The following is a 22,104-nucleotide window of genomic DNA, read 5'->3' on the forward strand; positions in this document are numbered from 1 at the left end:
TTAAAAAGGATGTACCTATTAATGGGTATGTCATAAGAAAATTTTAGATTTTTCAATTCGGTCAATAATTACGTGAAATATTGAAAATCCAGTTTTTATTGACCCTAGAAGGTGTTAGGTATACAACCTACATCTGGTATCGCGTTCCGCGCTAGTCGCTTATGTAGAGTGTATGATAATGATGTATAATGTTTATATGTTATTTATGGTTCTTCAAAGCAGTGTTGTCCCTTGAACGGTTAGGAAAGATGAAAATTGCTATTTCATTTATATACAGGGCGAGTCACTAATTATTCCCGCCAAGAACAACTCCGAAACTATAATAGGAGCTCAAAAGTTTGTGCGACAAAAGATGCATGGGACAACGGGGGCCATAATATGACGTTGGTTTTTTGTTCCTAGGTGGGGTCGCGTCAGAGATATGAAGGTCAACTTTGTTTTCTATTTTCTGATAGCGTCTATCGAGATGAATCCAATGATGTGTAGCAGTAAGGTCTTTGAAGGTCAACGAGGGTCAAAAAGGTGGCATGAATGTCCATTCACAGAAGGTGTTCGAAGTGATGACCATTGGGTAACAATGCAATGCTGCAATCTTCTTGTCATGGTTTGAGTGGTATTCCTTATCACATCGGCACTTATCGAAGCACATGCTCTGACAATTCTCTTTCGTATAACGTGCAAATAGTAAATATTCGCCGAATACGGCGTATCCGCCTAACGTGCCATTGACATGTAAACACCATTCGACGGTTTCGAAATACAACACTAATAAGAACGGTAAGATTAGTATCTTCGAATCAAGTGAACGTGAATGATGTACTCCTTCGAAGAACAAGTCGATATCCTTCTCATTTACGGAGAATGCCAACGAAATGCAGTGAGAGCTAGAGACGTATACGCTGAAAGATGGTTCAAATGGCTCTGAGCACTATGGGACTCAACTGCTGTGGTCATAAGTCCCCTAGAACCTAGAACTACTTAAACCTAACTAACCTAAGGACATCACACACATCCATGCCCGAGGCAGGATTCGAACCTGCGACCGTCGCGGTCGTGCGGTTCCAGACTGTAGCGCCTTTAACCGCTCGGCCACCTCGGCCGGCCACGCTGAAAGATATGCTCAACATACTCACCCTACACGTTATACATTTAAATATGTGTATGATAAACTGAGAACAACTGGGTCTTTAACGCATCGGAAGAATATCTGGCAAAGGAAAGTTACTAACGAGGAAACTGAAATCACTCTTTCCGTTGTGGTGCGTGATCCTTGTGTTATTCGCGTCAAATCGCAAGGGAATCTAGCATGATTCAGAGTAGTGTTGTTCGTGTTCTGCGTCGCCATAAATATCATCCTTACCATACAGTCTTCACCAAGAATTAACTGGTATGGATTGTATGCATCGCATTGAATTCTGCCGATGGGTCCAACTTCAGATTCAGAGAGATGACACATTTATTAATTTGATTTTATTTACTGACGACGCGACATCACGAAACATGGTAATGTTAATTTGCATAACATTCATTACTGGGCAACTGAAAATCCATGTTGGCTGCAGCAAGTTGCACACCAGAAACCGTGGTCGATGCGGAATTCTGGGGGACAGATTTATAGGCCGCAGTGGATACAGTGGTTCCCGTCAGATCACTGAAGTTAAGCGCTGTCGGGCATGGCCGGCACTTGGATGGGTGACAACCCGGGTCGCCATGCGCTATTGCCATTTTTCGGGATGCACTCAGCTTCGTGATGCCACTTGAGGAGATACTCGACCGAATAGTAGCGGCTCCGGTCAATCATCATAGCGACCGGAAGAGCGTGTGCTGACCACAGGCCCCTCCTACCTGCGTCCTCAGCTGAGGTTGAGACCGGTCAGATGTCCCGATGGGCTACTTGTGGCCTGAAGATGGAGTCCTTTCTTTTTTTAATTTCATCGCAGGAAATCTTAATGGTAGAATGTACACCACATTCCTGCAAGAAACATTAGGTCTGATATTGGAAGAAATACCTTCAGGAACAAGGAACAGAATATGGTATCAACACTATGGGTGTCCGGCACATTTTTCGCTGATGGCTAGAAATGAGTTGCAGAGAAAATTCCCAAATCGTTGGACTGGGCGCATAGGATATGTATCGTGGCCGGCTCGTCCGCCATACTTGAGGCGTCTGGATTTTTTCTTGTGGAGATTCGTAAAATACATTGTTTATAAAGGCGTTCCAAATACACCTGAAAATACGCAAGAGAAGTGCCGATGTGATAAGGAATACCACTCAATCCAAGATAGGAAGATTGCAGCACTGCATTGATAGCAGTGGTCATAACTTCGAACACCTTGTGTAAATGGACGTTGATGCCGCCTTTCTGACCTTCGTTGACCTTCAAAGACCTTACTCTTGCACATCATTGGATTCGTCTTGATAGCCGCTATCAGAAAATAATTATAAAAACAAAGTTGACCTTCACATCTCTGACGCGACCGCACCTAACAACAAAAAACGTCATATTATGGCCCACGTTGTCCCATGCAACTTTAGTTCCACAAACATTTCAGCACCTTTCACACTTTCGGTGTTATTCTTGGTGGCAGTAGTTAGTGACTCATGGTGTATAAAGACAAATTGTCCTTTAAAGTTGTTACTAAAAATATCTAATTTTTATACGATACTCTAATAAACATCGAGATGGACATAGGCCACACACTTATAATATATGTTGATGCTGCATATCTTAGTATATATGGTATATAAATATATGGAAAACTTATAGGGGAAATGGTGTTAGCAAAAATCTTTAAACTTCTTCACCAGTTCACTTCATATTGTTGTTATATATTACTCTAATATTGTATTTATTTTAAATATAAATAGTTTGCAAATATGTATATAATACATAAAGAGGATATAACAGGCAACGTTGTTAGCAAAAATCTCGAAAAGTTCTTGATCGATGTTATTCAAATTTATCCACAATCCATACATGTTATAAAAATGTAGGTATATATGTATTTATGTATCTTCCGCATCTGCTGCTAAAGCTCTGGACCAATTTCAGATAAACATGGCACACATTTCACTGTCTGGTAAGAATCGCTTTAGGGGTAAGAAAGGGCGACGGTGGGGGTGAATAAGTAGTGGAGCTCATAACGCGCGAATTTCTAGACTTTATTCATTCAGTATTTGAGAGAGAGAGAAAGCACTTAGTGAGCTACAACGAACTTTACGCATAATGACAAACCTTTACAAATAATTTCTCGCTGGAAATCCCCAAAATAAAAAAAAGTTTACGACACTTTCGCTGTTCTTGCCGCATCATGTTTAAGTTTATTACTTCTGACTACTAACTCTATTCGCAACAACTTTCCCAGAGAGTAAACGCATATATCGCCGAATGTACTCAAAAAAACGTATCATTGTACGATAAATGACTTAAAAAACACTGAGATGCTTCAAAAACTACAGCATCACTCGTGAAATTTAAATTTATTACTTCTCTGCCAACTGTATTAGCAACAAATATCGCAGACAGTACCCATATATGCAGCTAAACGTACCTACAAGATTATGTCATTGTATGACACATCGATCGGGATATATGACGTCATAGAGACTGTGCTGCGTGAAAACGAAACTTCAGGAGGAATCAGCAACAGATACGTGTAGAAATATCTGTGGAACATGTTGAATATATGTGAAATGTAAGTGACGTGTGTGTACTCTGGCAGAGCCGCAGATTAAAAGCTCCTCCTAAACCCCTGGATCGACTGCAACCAAACTTGCTATCTGCAAAGAAATACTCTGGTGGTAATAGCCACCAACATCCTATTGGGATGATGATGCAGTGTGAGAAAGGCGGGGGGATGAGGGGAAGGAAGAGATAGGCAGACATAGAAGAGGAGGGTAGACATGGACACAGGTAGGAAGGAGGAGAAGCTGGACAGAGTGAGGAGGAGGTAGAAGTGGACAGAGAAATGGAAGAATAGGAGATCAGCAGGGGGAGGAGATGGACAGGGGAAGAAAAGAAGAGGAGAGGGACAGAGACATGGAGGAGAAAATAAACAGAGAAAAGGAAGAGAGATGGATGGAGAGAGAGGGACAGGGAGAGGGGGAGGAGGAGATTAACAGAGAGAGGGGAGGGAGGGGATAAAGGAGGTGAGGAGGCGGTAGAGGTGCAGGAGGGGTGGACTCAGATGTGTGAGGAGGAGGAGGAGGGGGGGATGGGGAGGAGCAGATGGACAGAATGGGGCAGGGCAAATGGACAGAGAGAGAGAGAGAGAGAGAGAGAGAGAGAGAGAGGGAAGTAGTAGATTGCCAGAGAGGGGGTTAGGAGGAGAAAGACAGCAGGGAGGCGAACGAGGTGGACAGAGAGGAGGAGGTGAAGGAGAAGAACAGAGAGGAGGGCAGAGGAAATGGACAAAGAGAGGGAGAAAGAAGAGATGGGGTAATAGAATACTGAGGCAAAGCCGGTTATTCCACTAGTCAGATATGTTCACAATGTACTCCCTCTTTATCTTTCTATGTACATGTGTTGGGTACAGTGCTATTCGACACTGTAGTTCTGCACTGAAAACGCTCTTGTGATCTCCTTGCAACATCGCGTTTAGTTACCTTTCGACCTACGTTGCGAGAGCACCTAGGACATTTTGAAAAGTGAAGTACAATAAATGTGAGGAATAAACTGTTCATGTTGAAACATGGTGAATTAGCTTTTCAAAACATTGTGTTCACCATACTGAATTTTGCGCTGTTATGTGACATTCAATAACAGTCCTGCAACAACGAGCACAAATTGTTGTTTTGTATATGAAAATAAAATCAGTCTTTTCGATGAGAAGAAGTTCCGGATATTGTCTAGAGCTGGTTCATCAGATGTTAAACCTGTTAAAGAATACTTTAGTGTTTTTTTTCTGGCTACTGTAACTGTCTCAAAACATTTCAGAAACGCAAATTGGAAAACGCTTGAATAAAAGATGGAGGCAAACAAAGAACAGAAGTGCCAGAGAGCTTATACACAAACATCAGCGCATTTTAACGTGCCATGATCAACACATGCGTATTACCCTGAAATGTAGAGACTAATCGTATGTCTCAGAACGTGTATTTACTACAGATATTCTGCTTCGTATGGATGCCAATGGTGTCATTCTAGGAAACGGTTGATTTCCATCTATGATTACTTTCTGTCTGATTAGAGCCCTAAGCACGCAAATTCCCGCTGTCAGCTAAAAATGGTAATATCAGTAAGAGTAAAGTAAAGTTTGTTATGCCTAGTTTAGTCGTAAGTCGAAATCAGTCGGCAGTATATTGCTATAACCAAGCCACATGAATATTATTTGATTGTCACGACATTCAAATGACGTTGTCAGAGTGGTTATTATAGATTTCATGTACGCGCTAACAGAACAACGTGCAGCAACAAAAATCAGGGGGGGGGGTCTTGCATGCAACGTCAGTTCTACCCTACTCACTCATTATTTCATGAGGTGTTGCCATAATATGATCACAAACAGGACACAATAGATAACAGGTAAAAACAATACTTTATTAAATGACACTCATACTGAAGACTTCTGTCATGGTATAGTTGATACTGTAACCTTATTAACACTCTTTGTTCCAACATGTGGCTCACAACACTCAAATTAAGTTTTCGGACATGTTCGATTGTCTCAATGTTTAAGATTGATGAAAATGGGATAATTGATTCATTGCTCGTTTATTTAAAAACAGTGAATGGAGCAACGTGTCTTGCCATGTTCGACCAATTTTTATGGTAACAAGTAAAAGTCTGGCAGCCTACCATTTTCCTTCACTGGGAAACAATATGTTGTTCGGAAATTCCTGATGTACAAATTTCCCAATCCCTGGAACTCACGCAATGGTTACATTCTCTGGTGACCGTGTAATACTCACTTAAACAATTACTACTTTTTCTATTACGCCAAGAACAAGCGTTTTTAATGGAAGCGAATGCCATTACTACGTTGAGAGCAAGCATTAGATACGCGATTCCTATTGTGAAGTTACTCACTCTGAAAAACGCATGGCAAGATCTTGAAAACACTGATGATATTGATCAAACCATGCATATTTCAGTTTATAAGTGTGATATAGAGTATGCATTAAATTAGAGGACTCGCTGGGAGGCGCTAAGAAGTCAGGAAACTACATTTTAATTAAAGGAGGAAGCAACGTTAGGATTTAGCGCTCCCTCGTCTACGAAGTGTTTAGGGACTGTTCACAGACCCGAGTTGGCGAAGGATGAGAAACGAAACTGGTAGTGTCATTTTGAATCATCCTGACATTTGTTTGTGTGGAAACGCTGGAAATCCAAATCTGGGTGGTCGGACGGGAGATTTATGGGTCGCTCTCCCGTAATCCAATGTCGCACCAAGGCGTCACATCTTTCGCTCATTTTGTTGAAGTGCAGTACAATGGAATGAGTTTACGTCAATAAATATTGTTACATTACAATACTAATATTAACTACGAAATAATCTAAAATATTAAGCTTAGGAGTTACTATGAAGATCCTCTTCACAGTAGTAAAAGAAAATGCTCAACAGAAAGTTAACACCACATTGAACTCTGCCACATTATCCACAAGACTCTTAGTATGCTCTGTCAGCTTGTTGAATACACGTGACACCATGTATCTGACTCTTTCCTGTACTGATGTTAAGCCTTGAAGTTCTTTATTGGGTATTTCTTTCACTCCGTGTAATGCTGTTTTAGCACTCTCTCTGAGTTCTCTTTCACTATGCGAGATTTTAAAGGGCCACCCTCGCAACTCACACCGCTGAAGAGTGACAGCCTCAGTTGGCATTTGAAGCTTTATTGCTAGTTTATAACAGATCCGAAACGTAAAGTCTCTTTGTCCACGGTGGAAGGGTTCGCAACAACAGAAATCCCTTCCATCATTAAAAAAATATTGGTCAGAGTCAATTAAGTGCTTAGCTTTTAAATAACTGGCTCCTCATTTTATTTGTAAGCGTACTCTCTCCGTCGTTGGATAACACTAAGCTTCCGGTCACACCGTAAAAAAAAAACTCATCAACGTTTTAAATATTTTTAGTTTATGGCCCATTAGAGCCCCGTTACCGGGTATCAGCACATGCTAGATGCAATGATTGAAAGTACTTCGCAGTAGTTACCGTTGTCTGGCCCAGACTTTTACAGATTTAGTTCAAATTACTCGCCACAGCCAGACACACGAATCCTTCAGAAATGTTGAGTATGTGGAGCGCTTTTAATATTTCATCTACATTATAGTGCTGTGACAATCACACAGTCTGGTCTTTTGCGTCTCAGAGAGAGCTGCAGAGAAAAGCTCCACATTGTCAGATAAAGTGGAAGTCGGGAAACCGGATTAGGATATACAGCGATTTGCCTACCTCTGTGTATGCTACGAAATACTCTGTTGATTATGTAGTCTGTCGTACTCCGCGTCTCGAGTAGAAACGGACACACGTCGCATCAGTACTTTAACGGGATAGGAAAGGTGGCTGCAAATCGCACCTTTTATTTACGTGAGAACGCTATTGCACTCGCAAGTGATTCTTTGTTTCCAAGTTGACGGACCTAGCACTGTCTGCTGTGATGCTTTACGGACTTAATCCGTGTTTTAAAATGGGTTCTTAACCAACAGACGGCACCCGAAGTCAAATTTACTAAAATAGCCAGTGTGGTGATACTCGAATCGGAAGTTGCTTATTCAAGTCTCAAGAGAGGAAGAAATTTTTCTCATCCTAATTTGACCGAAAAGGGAAGGAGAGCTGATGGCTTATGGTTTATAATTACCAGCGCGGATCTCATTGTTCTAGAAAAAGCTCCAAATTTTTTTTCTGAATCTTATAATGTGATGCCTTGTGATATGTTGAGGGCAATCTGTGCAATACTTGCGGACATTAAGATGAGCTGCCCTGTTGACTCTATTTGAGAAGACTGGGTTATGTCCAGACACCTACAATTCATTTCCCGTCGGTTAAATCGTGAGCGATGTCACTGAATAAGAGACGACTGTATGTACGTGAAGGTCAGAGGTGAGACCACTCCACTGGATATGGGTCTAGCTAAGCGTTCAGTTCAGTTTCGTGTTAACAAGAACAAAAATAAACTGCTGAAATCGTGTTTTTCGTCATAATGAGCCAACGAAGAAATGAGGAAAAGTTCGTTCACTGCCTGATTGTATAGGACCATAGTTGGAGCATCCAAGAGGGAGATTTCGTATAAGTTCTCGGTGACCCCACTCACGTTTATGACTTTATTCTGGAATGTAAATGTCAGGAAAACACTAAACAGAATAACCGTCTTTGTGGTAGAACTAACGCTTGTGTGACTAGTTCCCTTAGAGTAAGACTTACTGCACCAAAAATTAGTTTGTATTCTTCATTCTTGCCAAGTAGAGCGCAGAATTTTTGTGGAAGCTCAGTGACAGAGCGATCCTCCGAGAAGAGGTAAACTAACATTTCACGGTAAGACTCAACGGGCTTGATTCATCGTCGCCAAGCCATTCTGGCGAACAGGGAGGCGGCAGCATAACTGCACCCTTAGTCAACACGAGAACACAGCAGGAGAACGGTACACACTACTAGAATTACTTGCAATTAAAATTACGAAACGAGTTGTAGGACATTTAACTTCATGGCAGATATGATTAAGGTAAAATTAAATAAATCTGGCTCTGCTCTTAGGTGTTCTAGGCCTCCATTTACAGCTTTGGAAGAGGAAATACGGATACCTATACAATACGAACCCGGCCGCAAATACGATACTGTGGCTTATGCGTATAGTACTAATTCTTACGAAGATGTTTAATTATCCAAAACAACATAAACCAATATTTTGAAGACTGGCACCCAACATCCATCCGCACCCATGGAAATTGATCACAATGCTCGGGCTTGATACCTTCTGGCTTGAGTACACATTGCTCTCAGCTCACATCAGTTGCCATTTGTTGTGGATATTTCAGTCCGCCTCACTCTCTGGTTCTCAATCGCCTGACCAAGCGCTGCGTGATTGTGTCTTGATATAAGTGTCAGTATAATGTTTTGTGGACACAGAATAGAGATTCAGTCATACACTCCTGGAAATTGAAATAAGAACACCGTGAATTCATTGTCCCAAGAAGAGGAAACTTTATTGACACATTCCTGGGGTCAGATACATCACATGATCACACTGACAGAACCACAGGCACATAGACACAGGCAACAGAGCATGCACAATGTCGGCACTAGTACAGTGTATATCCACCTTTCGCAGCAATGCAGGCTGCTATTCTCCCATGGAGACGATCGTAGAGATGCTGGATGTAGTCCTGTGGAACGGCTTTCCATGCCATTTCCACCTGGCGCCTCAGTTGGACCAGCGTTCGTGCTGGACGTGCAGACCGCGTGAGACGACGCTTCATCCAGTCCCAAACATGCTCAATGGGGGACAGATCCGGAGATCTTGCTGGCCAGGGTAGTTGACTTACACCTTCTAGAGCACGTTGGGTGGCACGGGATACATGCGGACGTGCATTGTCCTGTTGGAACAGCAAGTTCCCTTGCCGGTCTAGGAATGGTAGAACGATGGGTCCGATGACGGTTTGGATGTACCGTGCACTATTCAGTGTCCCCTCCACGATCACCAGTGGTGTACGGCCAGTGTAGGAGATCGCTCCCCACACCATGATGCCGGGTGTTAGCCCTGTGTGCCTCGGTCGTATGCAGTCCTGATTGTGGCGCTCACCTGCACGGCGCCAAACACGCATACGACCATCATTGGCACCAAGGCAGAAGCGACTCTCATCGCTGAAGACGACACGTCTCCATTCGTCCCTCCATTCACGCCTGTCGCGACACCACTGGAGGCGGGCTGTACGATGTTGGGGCGTGAGCGGAAGACGGCCTAACGGTGTGCGGGACCGTAGCCCAGCTTCATGGAGACGGTTGCGAATGGTCCTCCCCGATACCCCAGGAGCAACAGTGTCCCTAATTTGCTGGGAAGTGGCGGTGCGGTCCCCTACGGCACTGCGTAGGATCCTACGGTCTTGGCGTGCATCCGTGCGTCGCTGCGGTCCGGTCCCAGGTCGACGGGCACGTGCACCTTCCGCCGACCACTGGCGACAACATCGATGTACTGTGGAGACATCACGCCCCACGTGTTGAGCAATTCGGCGGTACGTCCACCCGGCCTCCCGCATGCCCACTATACGCCCTCGCTCAAAGTCCGTCAACTGCACATACGGTTCACGTCCACGCTGTCGCGGCATGCTACCAGTGTTAAAGACTGCGATGGAGCTCCGTATGCCACGGCAAACTGGCTGACACTGACGGCGGCGGTGCACAAATGCTGCGCAGCTAGCGCCATTCGACGGCCAACACCGCGGTTCCTGGTGTGTCCGCTGTGCCGTGCGTGTGATCATTGCTTGTACAGCCCTCTCGCAGTGTCCGGAGCAAGTATGGTGGGTCTGACACACCGGTGTCAATGTGTTCTTTTTTTCCATTTCCAGGAGTGTATATGGTAATATTGTTCATTATATAACGACTCAGAAAATTAACCGCAACAATATGCTGTTGTCATGTATGTTACATGTAATCAAAATCTAACTTAAAATATGATATAAATTTTACTTAGGGCAAAACATATTATAATCTGAAGGATTCATCTAGTTCTCTAACTTGATTAGATTATCAACTTTTATGTACATAACTTCTGAATCCGCATAATCATGTTACAATTTGACCAGAGAGCGCGTGACACACAACTGCTTTCGTAATTGTATTTATCTTCCATCCCTGAAGAAAACTTTTTTGAACTCACGCAGCAAATTATGTTTCTACTCTTACGGCACGTTGGTATTATTGACTAAGAGTTAATATGAGATTATGCTTGTAAGTCCTATCCAGTCATCAGAGTACGACGCAGCCACATTCTCCTTAATACGTCCTGGTCACACGTCGCCCTCATTTATGTTTTCAAGTAAACGAATTCGATCTGATTTACTGTTTGTTTGTTCCACAGTTCCGCCCTGATGGTGCAGAAATGGGAAACGGCATTGTAGCAGAAGATGGTACAGCTGTCATAACTGAGAAGGACGAAGACTCAGCGGTGAGTAGTCTCACAGTTTTTCCTCGGAAATACGTATTATTGCCAGTACACAGCCACTACTTGTAAAAGATGAATCCACAATACCAAGCAAATGACAGAAAACTAGCCGTAGAAGTGTGAAAGAGGCAGAATTGACTGAAAAGAGTTTCGTTGTGATAAAGGGGGAGGGGGAGATTTAAGACCCTCATTGTCTTGTTTTCATATTCCAAATTTGACTATGAACTATCGGAATTCCTGAGGGCTTTGATGAGTGTGGATTACCTCCTCCCTCAATTAGCGTTTTCTCTTTTTATTTCTAAGGACTTCCGCCTCTTAAAAGTGATCATCAAGTATAGGGTAAAAACTGTGGGACTCATATTTTCACTTATCAGCATCATTTGTAATTAAATTTAAGATGTTTTGTGAATTTATAACATAAATATGCCTAATTTACTTATTATTCTGTTTGTTCAGCATTTGTTGTGGAGAGAAATGACGGCTTAAACTTTTAGTTCTGTACATATGAATTTATGTATTGTCTGTACAATTTTGTATTCTATGTGAGCATGTGTTCTGATGGCTAAATAGAGTACAAACTCTGGAGATCAAATAAAACAAACAAACAAACAAAGTCATCAAAAACGTAGCTTTTTGATGGAATTTCTAGCTGTCGATTAATAAAAAACACCACAGTAAAAATTGTAGTTCTTTTGACAACTGGCTCGAACTATCGATTAACGAGATACCCTCGCAAAGAATGTAGGTCCTTAGGGAGCGTTCTCGAACTGTCATTAAGATGCCCTAGAGGGAAGTGTAGTTTGTTGGAAGAGTTACAAATATCACATTCTTTAGTAGAAGCTAAGGTATATTCCGTATGTTTTCGGTAGAGTTACCGTTATCTTGAATTCTAGCATGGCGGTTATCCTTGATGTTCTAAATCCTACACCAAATTTTGCCGATTTTAAATATATGTAAATGAAGTACTATAAATATATTCAAAACGATAGCTGATGTCACAGTGATGAATATGTAACACACTACACAGCAGTCTACACGTACCACCTTCGGATATGTGGCATCGTTACGAATTTGGCGGCAATTACAATTTCTTGGATAATGTGAGTCTTAATTTCTTATAACGCCCTAATGTATTTAAGTTATGAGATCTCGTAATAGTGAGTAGTGATTACACTGATAACCCAAACCTTATGATCCGATGTTTAATAGCGTATTAATCAACTTTTAAAAAGGGAAAGAGCAGCAATTCTGCGTGGCGTGCATTCGAAAAGTCCTTGATAGGTTTACGGAGGTATGTGGCACCAGATACCTTCCGACTGACCACTGAATTCCCGTAAATTAGGGGCCGATGACTCGTGGGCTCCGCCGCGGTTTGATAACGTATTCATGTGCTACACAGGGTTCAGATAACATAGATTTGGCGATCAAGTCACCTACGCGAGTTCATTATCACGCTGCTCATACCACGGTGTCATGATTCTGGTCTTCTGACACTGACAGTTATCCTGCTGGAAGATACCGCTGCCGTCTGGGAAGACATTAAGCATGGAGGAATGTAGGTTGGTTGGTTGGTTTGGGGGAAGAGACCAAACAGCGAGGTCATCGGTCTCATCGGATTAGGGAAGGACGGAGAAGGAAGTCGGCCGTGCCCTTTCAAAGGAACCATCCCGGCATTTGCCTGGAGTGATTTTAGGGAAATCACGGAAAACCTAAATCAGGATGGCCGGACGCGGGATTGAACCGTCGTCCTCCCGAATTCGAGTCCAGTGTGCTAGCCACTGCGCCAACTCGCTCGGTTAGGAGGAATGTAGGTAGTCACCAATAGTGTTCATGCAATCGACAGCCGCCTGGTTCCTTTGGTTACTACCAAGAGTCCATGGAAGCCCAGGTGAACGCCCCCAGCCGACCGGAGTGGCCGTGCGGTTCTAGGCGCTACAGTCTGGAACCGAGCGACCGCTAAGGTCCCAGGTTCGAATCCTGCCTCGGGCATGGATGTGTGTGATGTCCTTAGGTTAGTTAGGTTTAATTAGTTCTAAGTTCTAGGCGACTGATGACCTCAGAAGTTAAGTCCCATAGTGCTCAGAGCCTTTTGAACAATTTTTTGAACGCCCCCAATAGCATAAAACTACTATACCTGGACACGAACGTCGATCTCGTGTAACAAGAAACGTGGTTCATCCGAACAGGCAATACGTTTCCACTGATCCACGGTGCATTCTCGACGATGCCGTGACCACCGCAACCGTAACTGACTATGCTGTCGAGTCAACACAGAAAAAACTGCTGCGGAACCCCGTTTCAACACATACGTTAAACAATGTGCTCCGAAACACTTGTGCCAGTATTGCATTCCGTCTTCAGGTCTGTCCCAAATCACCACGTATTCTGCTGTACACAGCAGGCAAGACTCTGACTTCCACTTTCTGCGTTGAGGAGTAACTTGTGGTTTCACTGTCCTACAACCACTTTCCATATACGCTGATGACAGTAGCGCGTGAACATCCCATCTGCCTCGATATTTCCTAGATGCCTGTAATCCAGGTGTTGGCAACGTAGTTAAATGACCTCTTTTTCAAAACCCTCTACTTGTTCTCCATTCCGGCGCGTAAGTTTGACACTGGCTCAAAGGTGCCTCTAACCTTACTCTGTAATGGTGCAAATGCTTGGCACCCAGCGGAGTCACCCTCGGCCTCGGTGACGAGGGGTGCGACATTGATAAATGTCTGAATGAAACGGCAAGGAGTCCGCCAAACATCTATCGGTTTGGCAAAACCGTCGGTGGCAGCCGCACATATTTATTATTTTAAAATGTATCTTTACCAAAAAAAAACTGTGATATATTCTTAGGCGCCGATTGGGAGGGCGAGACTAAGAGGGACCCTTTGTCGTTTTATTTTCAAGTCTGTCGATGTCGCACGCCTCCATGATCGTACCACAGGAGTACATGAAACAGGAGCACTGAAAAAGCATAAGGAGCCTTTGCTATTTGAGATCACGTTCAAATTACGTCGAATGGTTCTGAAAGGTCCTAGTGGTCCCACCCTGTACACCGAAGCAAAAGTTACGGTCACGCTGCACTCCAAAGGGGTGCAATAACGTTCAGTGGGGTTACTGGCTCATTATGTCTTTAAACAGGGGCCGAATCGTGTCAGTAGTATGTATCACAGGTTGTCCTGTTGCTCATCGCAATGCGAACTGACGTTTTCGGCCGCCGAAAGTGTGAGTATCAAGTTCACAAGAAAACTGGTAGTTCCATTGACGCCCTTTACGCCACCCCCTGGGTCCTTTTCGTTCCGATTCTAGGCGGCGGTGTGTTAGAAATGTTTTCCTTGGCCACTCATAAGAAAATAATGCGATTTCAAAGCTGGGCGGAACGGTTCTGACCCCATCGCAGAGGCGTCAAAGAAGTGGTGAAATGTGGGTAAGGGAGATGTGACGACCTTCCCATGGTGTGACGCATCCACGGTGGCGCTGGGCAAAGCTGCCGTGAATTTGGTGTCAATGTGACATCATGAATCCATTTTACACATTGCGTGAACTTGTGTGCCCCTGCCTTTTCTCCACAAGAGTCAACATTTTTCTATTTGAAGCATCGTGAGCCAGACGGTTACGTCGCAGGGCTTAACACTTTTGCATCATTACACAGAAACGTTGTAGCCACCTTTTAGTCAAACTTCAAACTCCATACTTAGGCGTCGCAATGAGAGACAGGTAGGGGTTATCGATAAAGTGGTGCTTTAACTTTGTTGCACAGTGCATTTGCCCCTTGTGAGAGTTGCTTATGTCAGTGGTTTTCCTCATTTGTGGCCCTTATCGTCAGTACAATGATTCCTTTTCGTTTCTTCTCCGCATATGTGCTTTCCTTACCGCATCACGAGCTTGCACACCATCAGGTGGCATTCAATCTAGCATTGGGCACTGGTCATAACATTTGTATTCACTAGTATACTTCCCTTATGATTCTGTGACTTACTTTGTACCATGAGACTTACAATTCGGTAGCATCGTTGTAGGTGAAGGACATTTACCCTAATAGTTTTAGAAAGTTGCAGAAAATTTGAAGACTTATCTAAAACCTGGTGGTATAACTCTGAAAATTGGTGGCTGCAGTTAGAGGAATTGAAGGACGTGAAAGGTACTTCAGAACGGAGTGAGACAGGGTTGTAGTCTGTCCAACCTGTTTTTCAATCATTGCGTTGTGAAAGCCGCAAAGGAGATGAATGAGCAATTTGAGGAGAGAGTTGGAGGGAGAGGAAACAAAAATACTGAAGTCAGCCGAAGACATAATTCTGTTAAATATGTCAAAGAACGTGGAAGAGCAGTTAAACCGAATGCTGTCTTGAAAAGTGGCTATAAGGTAAGACGAATACTAACAATAATGAATCTTATCACTGGCATCCTTTCACCTACAATTTTAATCTCACTCTTGTGCCTTGCTTTTATTTTCGCCATTGATTCATCGACGTATCGACTTTTCGAATTAAATCAGGTTAAGCTGAAATAATTAGATTAGATAATTAAATACCATAAGCAGTAGATGAATTTGGTTATTTGTGCAGCAAAGTAAGTGAAGATCGCCGAAATAGGAAGGCCTCAAAATTCGTACTGCCAATAGCAAGAAAAGCATTTCTGAAAGAAACATTCGTTAACATCAAATATAAAATTAATTGTTATGATTTCCTGAAGGTACTTGCCTGGAGCGTCACCTTTCACGGTTGTGAAATGTGGACGCTAAACAGTTGAGGTGAGAAGAGAAGAGAATCGTCATTTTGGAAGTGGATGGAGGGGTGGGAATAAAAATTGAGAGACCAAGGTTTGGCTACATTAAGCAGCATATAACAGTATGTGGAAAAGACAACTGAAGATCTATTAGATGATCAGTTTGGCTTTCAGAAAGGTAAAGGCGTCAGAGAGGCGGCTCTAACGTTGAGGTTGATAATTGAAACAAGACACGTTCGTAGGATTTGTAGACCTGAAAATGCGTTAGACAGTCTAAAATGATGCAAGATATTCGAAATTCTGAGAAAGACAGGGGTACTCTATAGAGAAAGACGGGCAATAAATAATATCACATGATCAGGAGGGAACAATGAGACTGGAAGACCAAGAACGAAGTGCTCAGATTAAAAAGGGTGTAAGGCAGGGATGCAGTCTTTTGCCCCTACTGTTCAATCTATACGTCGGTGAAGGAATGACGAAAATAAAATAAAAACACAAGAGTGGGATTAAAATTCAAGGTGAAATGATATTAATGATAAGATTCGCTGATGTCATTGCTATCCTCAGTTAAACTGAAGAAGAATTAAAGGATCTGTTAAATGGGATGAACAGTCTAATGAGTAGTAATGAGAAACAACAGAAATGAGAGCAGCGAGAAACTTAACATCAGAACTGACGATCACGAAGCATTCGAAGTTAAATAACCCTTGATGGACGGAGTAAGGAGGACATAAAAAGGCGGACTAACACTAGCGGAAACAGCGTTCCTGGCCAAGAGAAGTCTACTAGGTATTAATCTGAGGAACCAATTTCTGAGAATGTATATCTGGAGCACAGTATCATATAGTAGTGAAACATGGACTATAGGAAAACTGGAACTGAAGAGAATCGGAACATTTGAGATGTGGTGCTACAGACTATTGTTGAAAATTAGGTGGACTGACAAGCTAAGAATGAGGAGGTTCTCCGGAAAGAAATATATGGAAAACACTGACAAGAAGTAGTGTACTATAGAAAGCTGTAAAGGCTGAAAACTGTAGGGGTAGAGGGAGACATCTAGCTCATAACGTTACAATTGCTACTCTGAAACAGGATGGTTGGCACAGGAAAGGAATTCGTGGCGGACTGCAGAAGACCAGTCCGAAGACTCATGATTGATGACACAAAACAAAAACCAGCACGATCAACCGGATGTAGGCTGCAGTAGCTACGCCAAGTTGAAAAGGCTCGCACAGGATAGAGTACCACGGAGAGCTGAATCAGACCAATCTTTAGACTGAAGGTCATACCAACCTGAATCAGATTTCTGCCACTGAATTCAGATACTGATAAGAGTATTTTGTGTCAACAGAATGAATCTTCACTCTGCAGTGGAGTGTGCTGTGATCTGAAAGCCCGTGGCAGATTATAACTTAGTGCCAGACTGGGAATCCAACCTGGGACTTTTGCCTCTCACGGGTAAATGCCCCACCGGCTGGGCTAATCAAGTATCACTCATGACCCTCCCTGACAGCTTTACTTTCTCCAGCACCTCATCTTTTACCTTCCAAACCGTAAAGCTGTGATCGGTCGCGAGTCGTGTTTGGGTAGCTCAGTCGGTAGAACTTTTGTCCACAAAAGGCAAAGGTCCCGCGTTAGATTCACGGTTCGGCATATAGTTTTAATCTGTCAGAAGTTTCAGTTTGTTTCATCGTCCCTGCTAGCAGCTTGTTTTGTGTTATATTTCCCTTGTTGTCCTTGTACACGAATGTGTGTTCAAATGTGTGTGAATTCCTAAGGGACCAAACTGCTGAGGCCATCGGTCCCTAGACTCACACACTACTTAAATTGAATTATGTTAAGAACAAGACACACACCCACGCCCGAGGGAGGACTCGAACCTCCGGCGGGAGGGCCAGCGCAAACCGTGACATGGCGCCCTTAGAACTCGCGGCGCTTCTACACGATTCCTTCTGCTTCTTCACCTGTCAGATCGATTTCGAAATTACTACATTATTCGAGTAGAATTTCCTCACCTTGTGAAGTATAATTAAAAGTATGGTGGCTTGGTGTCGTTTTCTTTTTAGTCTGTATATTGTTCAATCCTACTTCTTCAAGGGTGTGTTCGATTCGGAGTCACTACTTTTCGCAAGCGGTGAAACAAGGCCGGCCGCGGTGGCCGAGCGGTTCTAGGCGCTTCAGTCCGGAACCGCGCGACTGCTACGGTCGCAGGTTCGAATCCTGCCTCGGGCATGGATGTGTGTGATGTTCTTAGGTTAGTTAGGTTTAAGTGGTTCTAAGTTCTATAGGACTGATGACCTCACATATTAAGTCCCATAGTGCTCAGAGCAATTCGAACCATTTTTTATTTTTTATTTTTGATTAAACAAATTTGGACAGGTAATCTTACAGAGACACATCGAATATCTTCTCATTCTTCAATTTTCTCAGCTTAGCCTGCCACACGAACACGCGTAGCTGTCGGTCTCACTCGACTGCGCGCGCTGTAAATCAAACTGCGTTGGAGCCACAGATAAATATATCAACTAACGTTCCGCGATACGTTAACAGTTTATCAAACTAAGAAGAAACAGTGCGCCACAGTCCTATCGAAATATTTTATATGCTGTCATTAAGAAGCCCGACGTTGAAGTGCTATGAAATCGTAAGGGATTAACCAGTAGAAATCGTTTCATAAGCTCATTGTATCGATAAACGTTTGTGATTGAGCGTCCACACACTGAGCGTGAGTATATGGTGGTAAATCTGCCACGCATAATGATGGATATTAATATGGTGTAGTATCAGAAGCTGTTCAGTACCAAATGACGGAACAATGAGATGATTTGCTTTCGTACACAAAGAAAAAGAAATATCTGGTTGCACTATTCATCTACATCTATATCTACATGACTACTCTGCAATTCACATTTAAGTGCTTGGCAGAGGGTTCATCGAACCACAATCATACTATCTCTCTCTACCATTCCACTCCCGAACAGCGCGCGGGAAAAACGAACACCTAAACCTTTCTGTTCGAGCTCTGATTTCTCTTATTTTATTTTGATGATCATTCCTACCTATGTAGGATGGGCTCAACAAAATATTTTCGCATTCGGAAGAGAAAGTTGGTGATTGAAATTTCGTAAATACAGTAGATCTCGCCGCGACGAAAAACGTCTTTGCTTTAATGACTTCCATCCGAAATCGCGTTTCATATCTGTCACACTCTCTCCCCTATTACGTGATAATACAAAACGAGCTGCCCTGTTTTGCACCCTTTCGATGTCCTCCGTCTGTCCCACCTGGTAAGGATCCCACACCAAAACAACCTCTTACGCTGTATACAGTCTGTTACCACAATAAGGCTTTCGCGCTTTGGGCAAATGGAAAAAATATACAAGTATTTCATCATAATAAACAATATAACAACGTCTATTTGAGGGTGGGCAACGGCCTTACCGCAGTGGCTGCAGCGGTTCACGTGAGATCACCGAAGTTAAGCGCTGCCGGGCGTGGTCGGCATTTGGATGGGTGACCATGTGCTGTTGACATTTTTCAGGGTGCATTGAGCCTCGTGATGCCAATTGAGGAGCTACTCGACCAAATAGTAGCGGCTTCAGTCAAGAATACTGTTGTGACTTGGCAAGACAGCCAAGCCACTAGGAGATAGCCGAAAGGCACGCGTTTAAGCTCACGCAGGCTGGCGTGAGGTCTGGAACAGTTAAAGGAGTTGAGTCTAGTAAAAAAAAGTACGTAGTTTCTGGAATACTTAACTTTAATCCATAATTGGTGAACATCTGTCTGACGGTACATGCATCACAAGATAAATAGCAAATGATAATGGCGCCTTGCTAGGTCGTAGCAAATGACGTAGCTGAAAGCTATGCTAACTATCGTCTCGGCAAATGAGAGCGTAATTTGTCAGTGAACCATCGCTAGCAAAGTCGGCTGTACAACTGGGGCGAGTGCTAGGAAGTCTCTCTAGACCTGCCGTGTGGCGGCGCTCGGTCTGCAATCACTGACAGTGGCGACACGCGGGTCCGACGTATACTACCGGACCGCGGCCGATTTAAAGGCTACCACCTAGCAAGTGTGGTGTCTATCGGTGACACCACAAATACCATCATAACTACCGGGAGAGCGGTGTGCTGACCCCACGCCCCTCTTATCCGCATCCTCAACTGAGGATCACACGGCGGTCGGATGGTCCCGATAGGCCGCTCGTGGCCTGAAGACGGAGTGAGTGAGTGCTATGTGAGGGTATTGCCAATACCTGTGCTATGCCATGCACAATCCACCACATGGTCGTTCATTTGTAAATTGAAGCCATTATTTCAACGTTCGATAAAACATCTAAAAAAGCATGTATTTTGTTTCGTCGTTGCTAAAATTATATTTATATTTCGTCATTTTAAAAACAGAACTTGAATTTTTCGACAGAAAATTTTGTTAGGTGGCCAGCCGTAGTGCGTTGTCGGCTGCTAGCTAATCCCCTTCAGGGTTCATGTTCTGTGAACCATTGCACGAGTCTATACGTTTAAATACCTCAGTGAAGCCATCATACTGCAGAATTAAAGACAGATTAGTGACAGACCTCAATGCACCTTGGTGCGCATATCTGTCGGAAGCAACTCTGCCGTAAAAACAGAGAACAACAACGCGGTGATGCGTATCGTCGTCGATATACTTGCATTTATTGCGCGGGAAACAGAGGCCTGTATTTTTCAAGAGTGAATTGAGAATGTGTTACAATGAGCAGTCATTTAGGTTTGATTACTATTAATGTCAACTGATTGTGTGATAATGTTAATAGGTTGATGATTCAATAAAAATAATTGCGTAAGGTGACAGCTCACGATAAATAAGAAATCCGGATTCGGGTCAAAGTATGCCACAAATTTTCGGTTTTAATACTCTTTCGGAAATTGCGTTAATATACATATTTCATAGATTTAGACATGACGTGCCTTCAAAACACGCTGAGAATTTGTTTGAAGAAGTTTCTTAAGTTGATTTCACAAAGCACTTTCAAAAGGGCAGTTCCCTCAGTATTACAAAATGCAGTTGACGGGGGTACACCTAACACGCTAGCTGGAAAATATGAGCGGCGTCGTCATTCGTTACACGTCTCGTGACTAGAGACGCCACTTCTCCTCTCACTGCTGAAATTCCGGAGCTGACGTGTGAAACCGAGACTCCGCGACGCCACGAGAAATGTTCGCCCTTACTTCCATCCATCTTTGTCGCTTATATCGCCATTCGTATCCATCATAAGAGGAGTGGTTCAGTCAGGACTCCTTTATGTGCAAAAAAGGGAGAAGCTGTGTTGTAAATTGCTGAGATCTTTGCACAATAATGCTTCGTAGGATGGTAGGATTTTCTTTATTCGCCATTCCAGACGTATTTCTAAGTGAGTATATGTCTAACTACAAAATGGGAGGTTTACGTTTCGATCTTCAGTTGATAGTAGAACCATTTCTGCCACTTAACATCATTCTCTCATCAAGCGGTGCTTTTGTATATGAAAAAATGTCAGCGGGACATGCATCTGAATGTATCTGAGTCGCCAACCTAGCGACGATGAAGCCAGCAATGAGCCGTCCCGGTGGTGTTTCAGGTATCTCTGAGACACAATTAATGTTAGAGTTTTTACTATTGTGAAAGACAGCTAATACTTCCCTAGTTACCTATGTTTCAACAGAGTTTCTTCTCTTCGTGGCTGCATTTCTCTGCTGCAAGAGAGCGGCTGAAAAGATAATCTGGTCATGTTCCATTAGATCATGATAACGTAAATCATCAAGCAGTTCACCAAACTCAGAATGTAAATTTCTGTTTATAGAGATGATTTCTTGCCTTTATAGCAGGTTCTTTCCTACGTAGTGCAGCTGGTGATGTCGAGATGTATATCAACCTAAAATTTATAATACTAATGCGGAAATATGAAAGCGCAAATACAGTTTCAAATTATTACAAATATGGAAGACATAAAACCACATGGGAACGCATTATTAATACAGGATTTAGAGGAGTGGTCACACATAAAAATTCCGACAGCCTACAGGTTTGCGAATGTGGTGTCCATCAGCCTGTGCCTACTGATCTGGAATAGGCGAGTAGTTAGAAAGAGTGTCAGAAAGGTTGCAGAAGTAATTAGATGCTTAGGCTATTACCTTTGATAAGTTGTATATTGATTCTCTCTACTAGTGCTGATGTTAAATGTAGTTGATGTCCGACTTTGGAATATTTTCAGCAATAAAGTTCCAAATAATTGCATTTTAAGCCTAATTCCTCCGGTGATATTGATTTAA

The 22,104-nt window shown here is 43.1% G+C and overlaps 1 protein-coding gene across 1 annotated transcript in view; it reads left to right on the forward strand.

Annotated features, from left to right (window-relative positions):
• The window catches only part of LOC124594377 (adenylate cyclase type 3), a 686,894-nt gene that overhangs the window by 458,290 nt on the left and 206,500 nt on the right, over positions 1-22,104 (forward strand). The window contains exon 8 of the mRNA XM_047132746.1: positions 11,012-11,098. Within this exon, the coding sequence (XP_046988702.1) occupies positions 11,012-11,098 (87 nt within the window). The remainder of the gene's footprint in view (positions 1-11,011; positions 11,099-22,104) is intronic.

The sequence above is a fragment of the Schistocerca americana genome, chromosome 2 (assembly GCF_021461395.2).
Source record: "Schistocerca americana isolate TAMUIC-IGC-003095 chromosome 2, iqSchAmer2.1, whole genome shotgun sequence".
Taxonomy (NCBI): domain Eukaryota; kingdom Metazoa; phylum Arthropoda; class Insecta; order Orthoptera; family Acrididae; genus Schistocerca; species Schistocerca americana.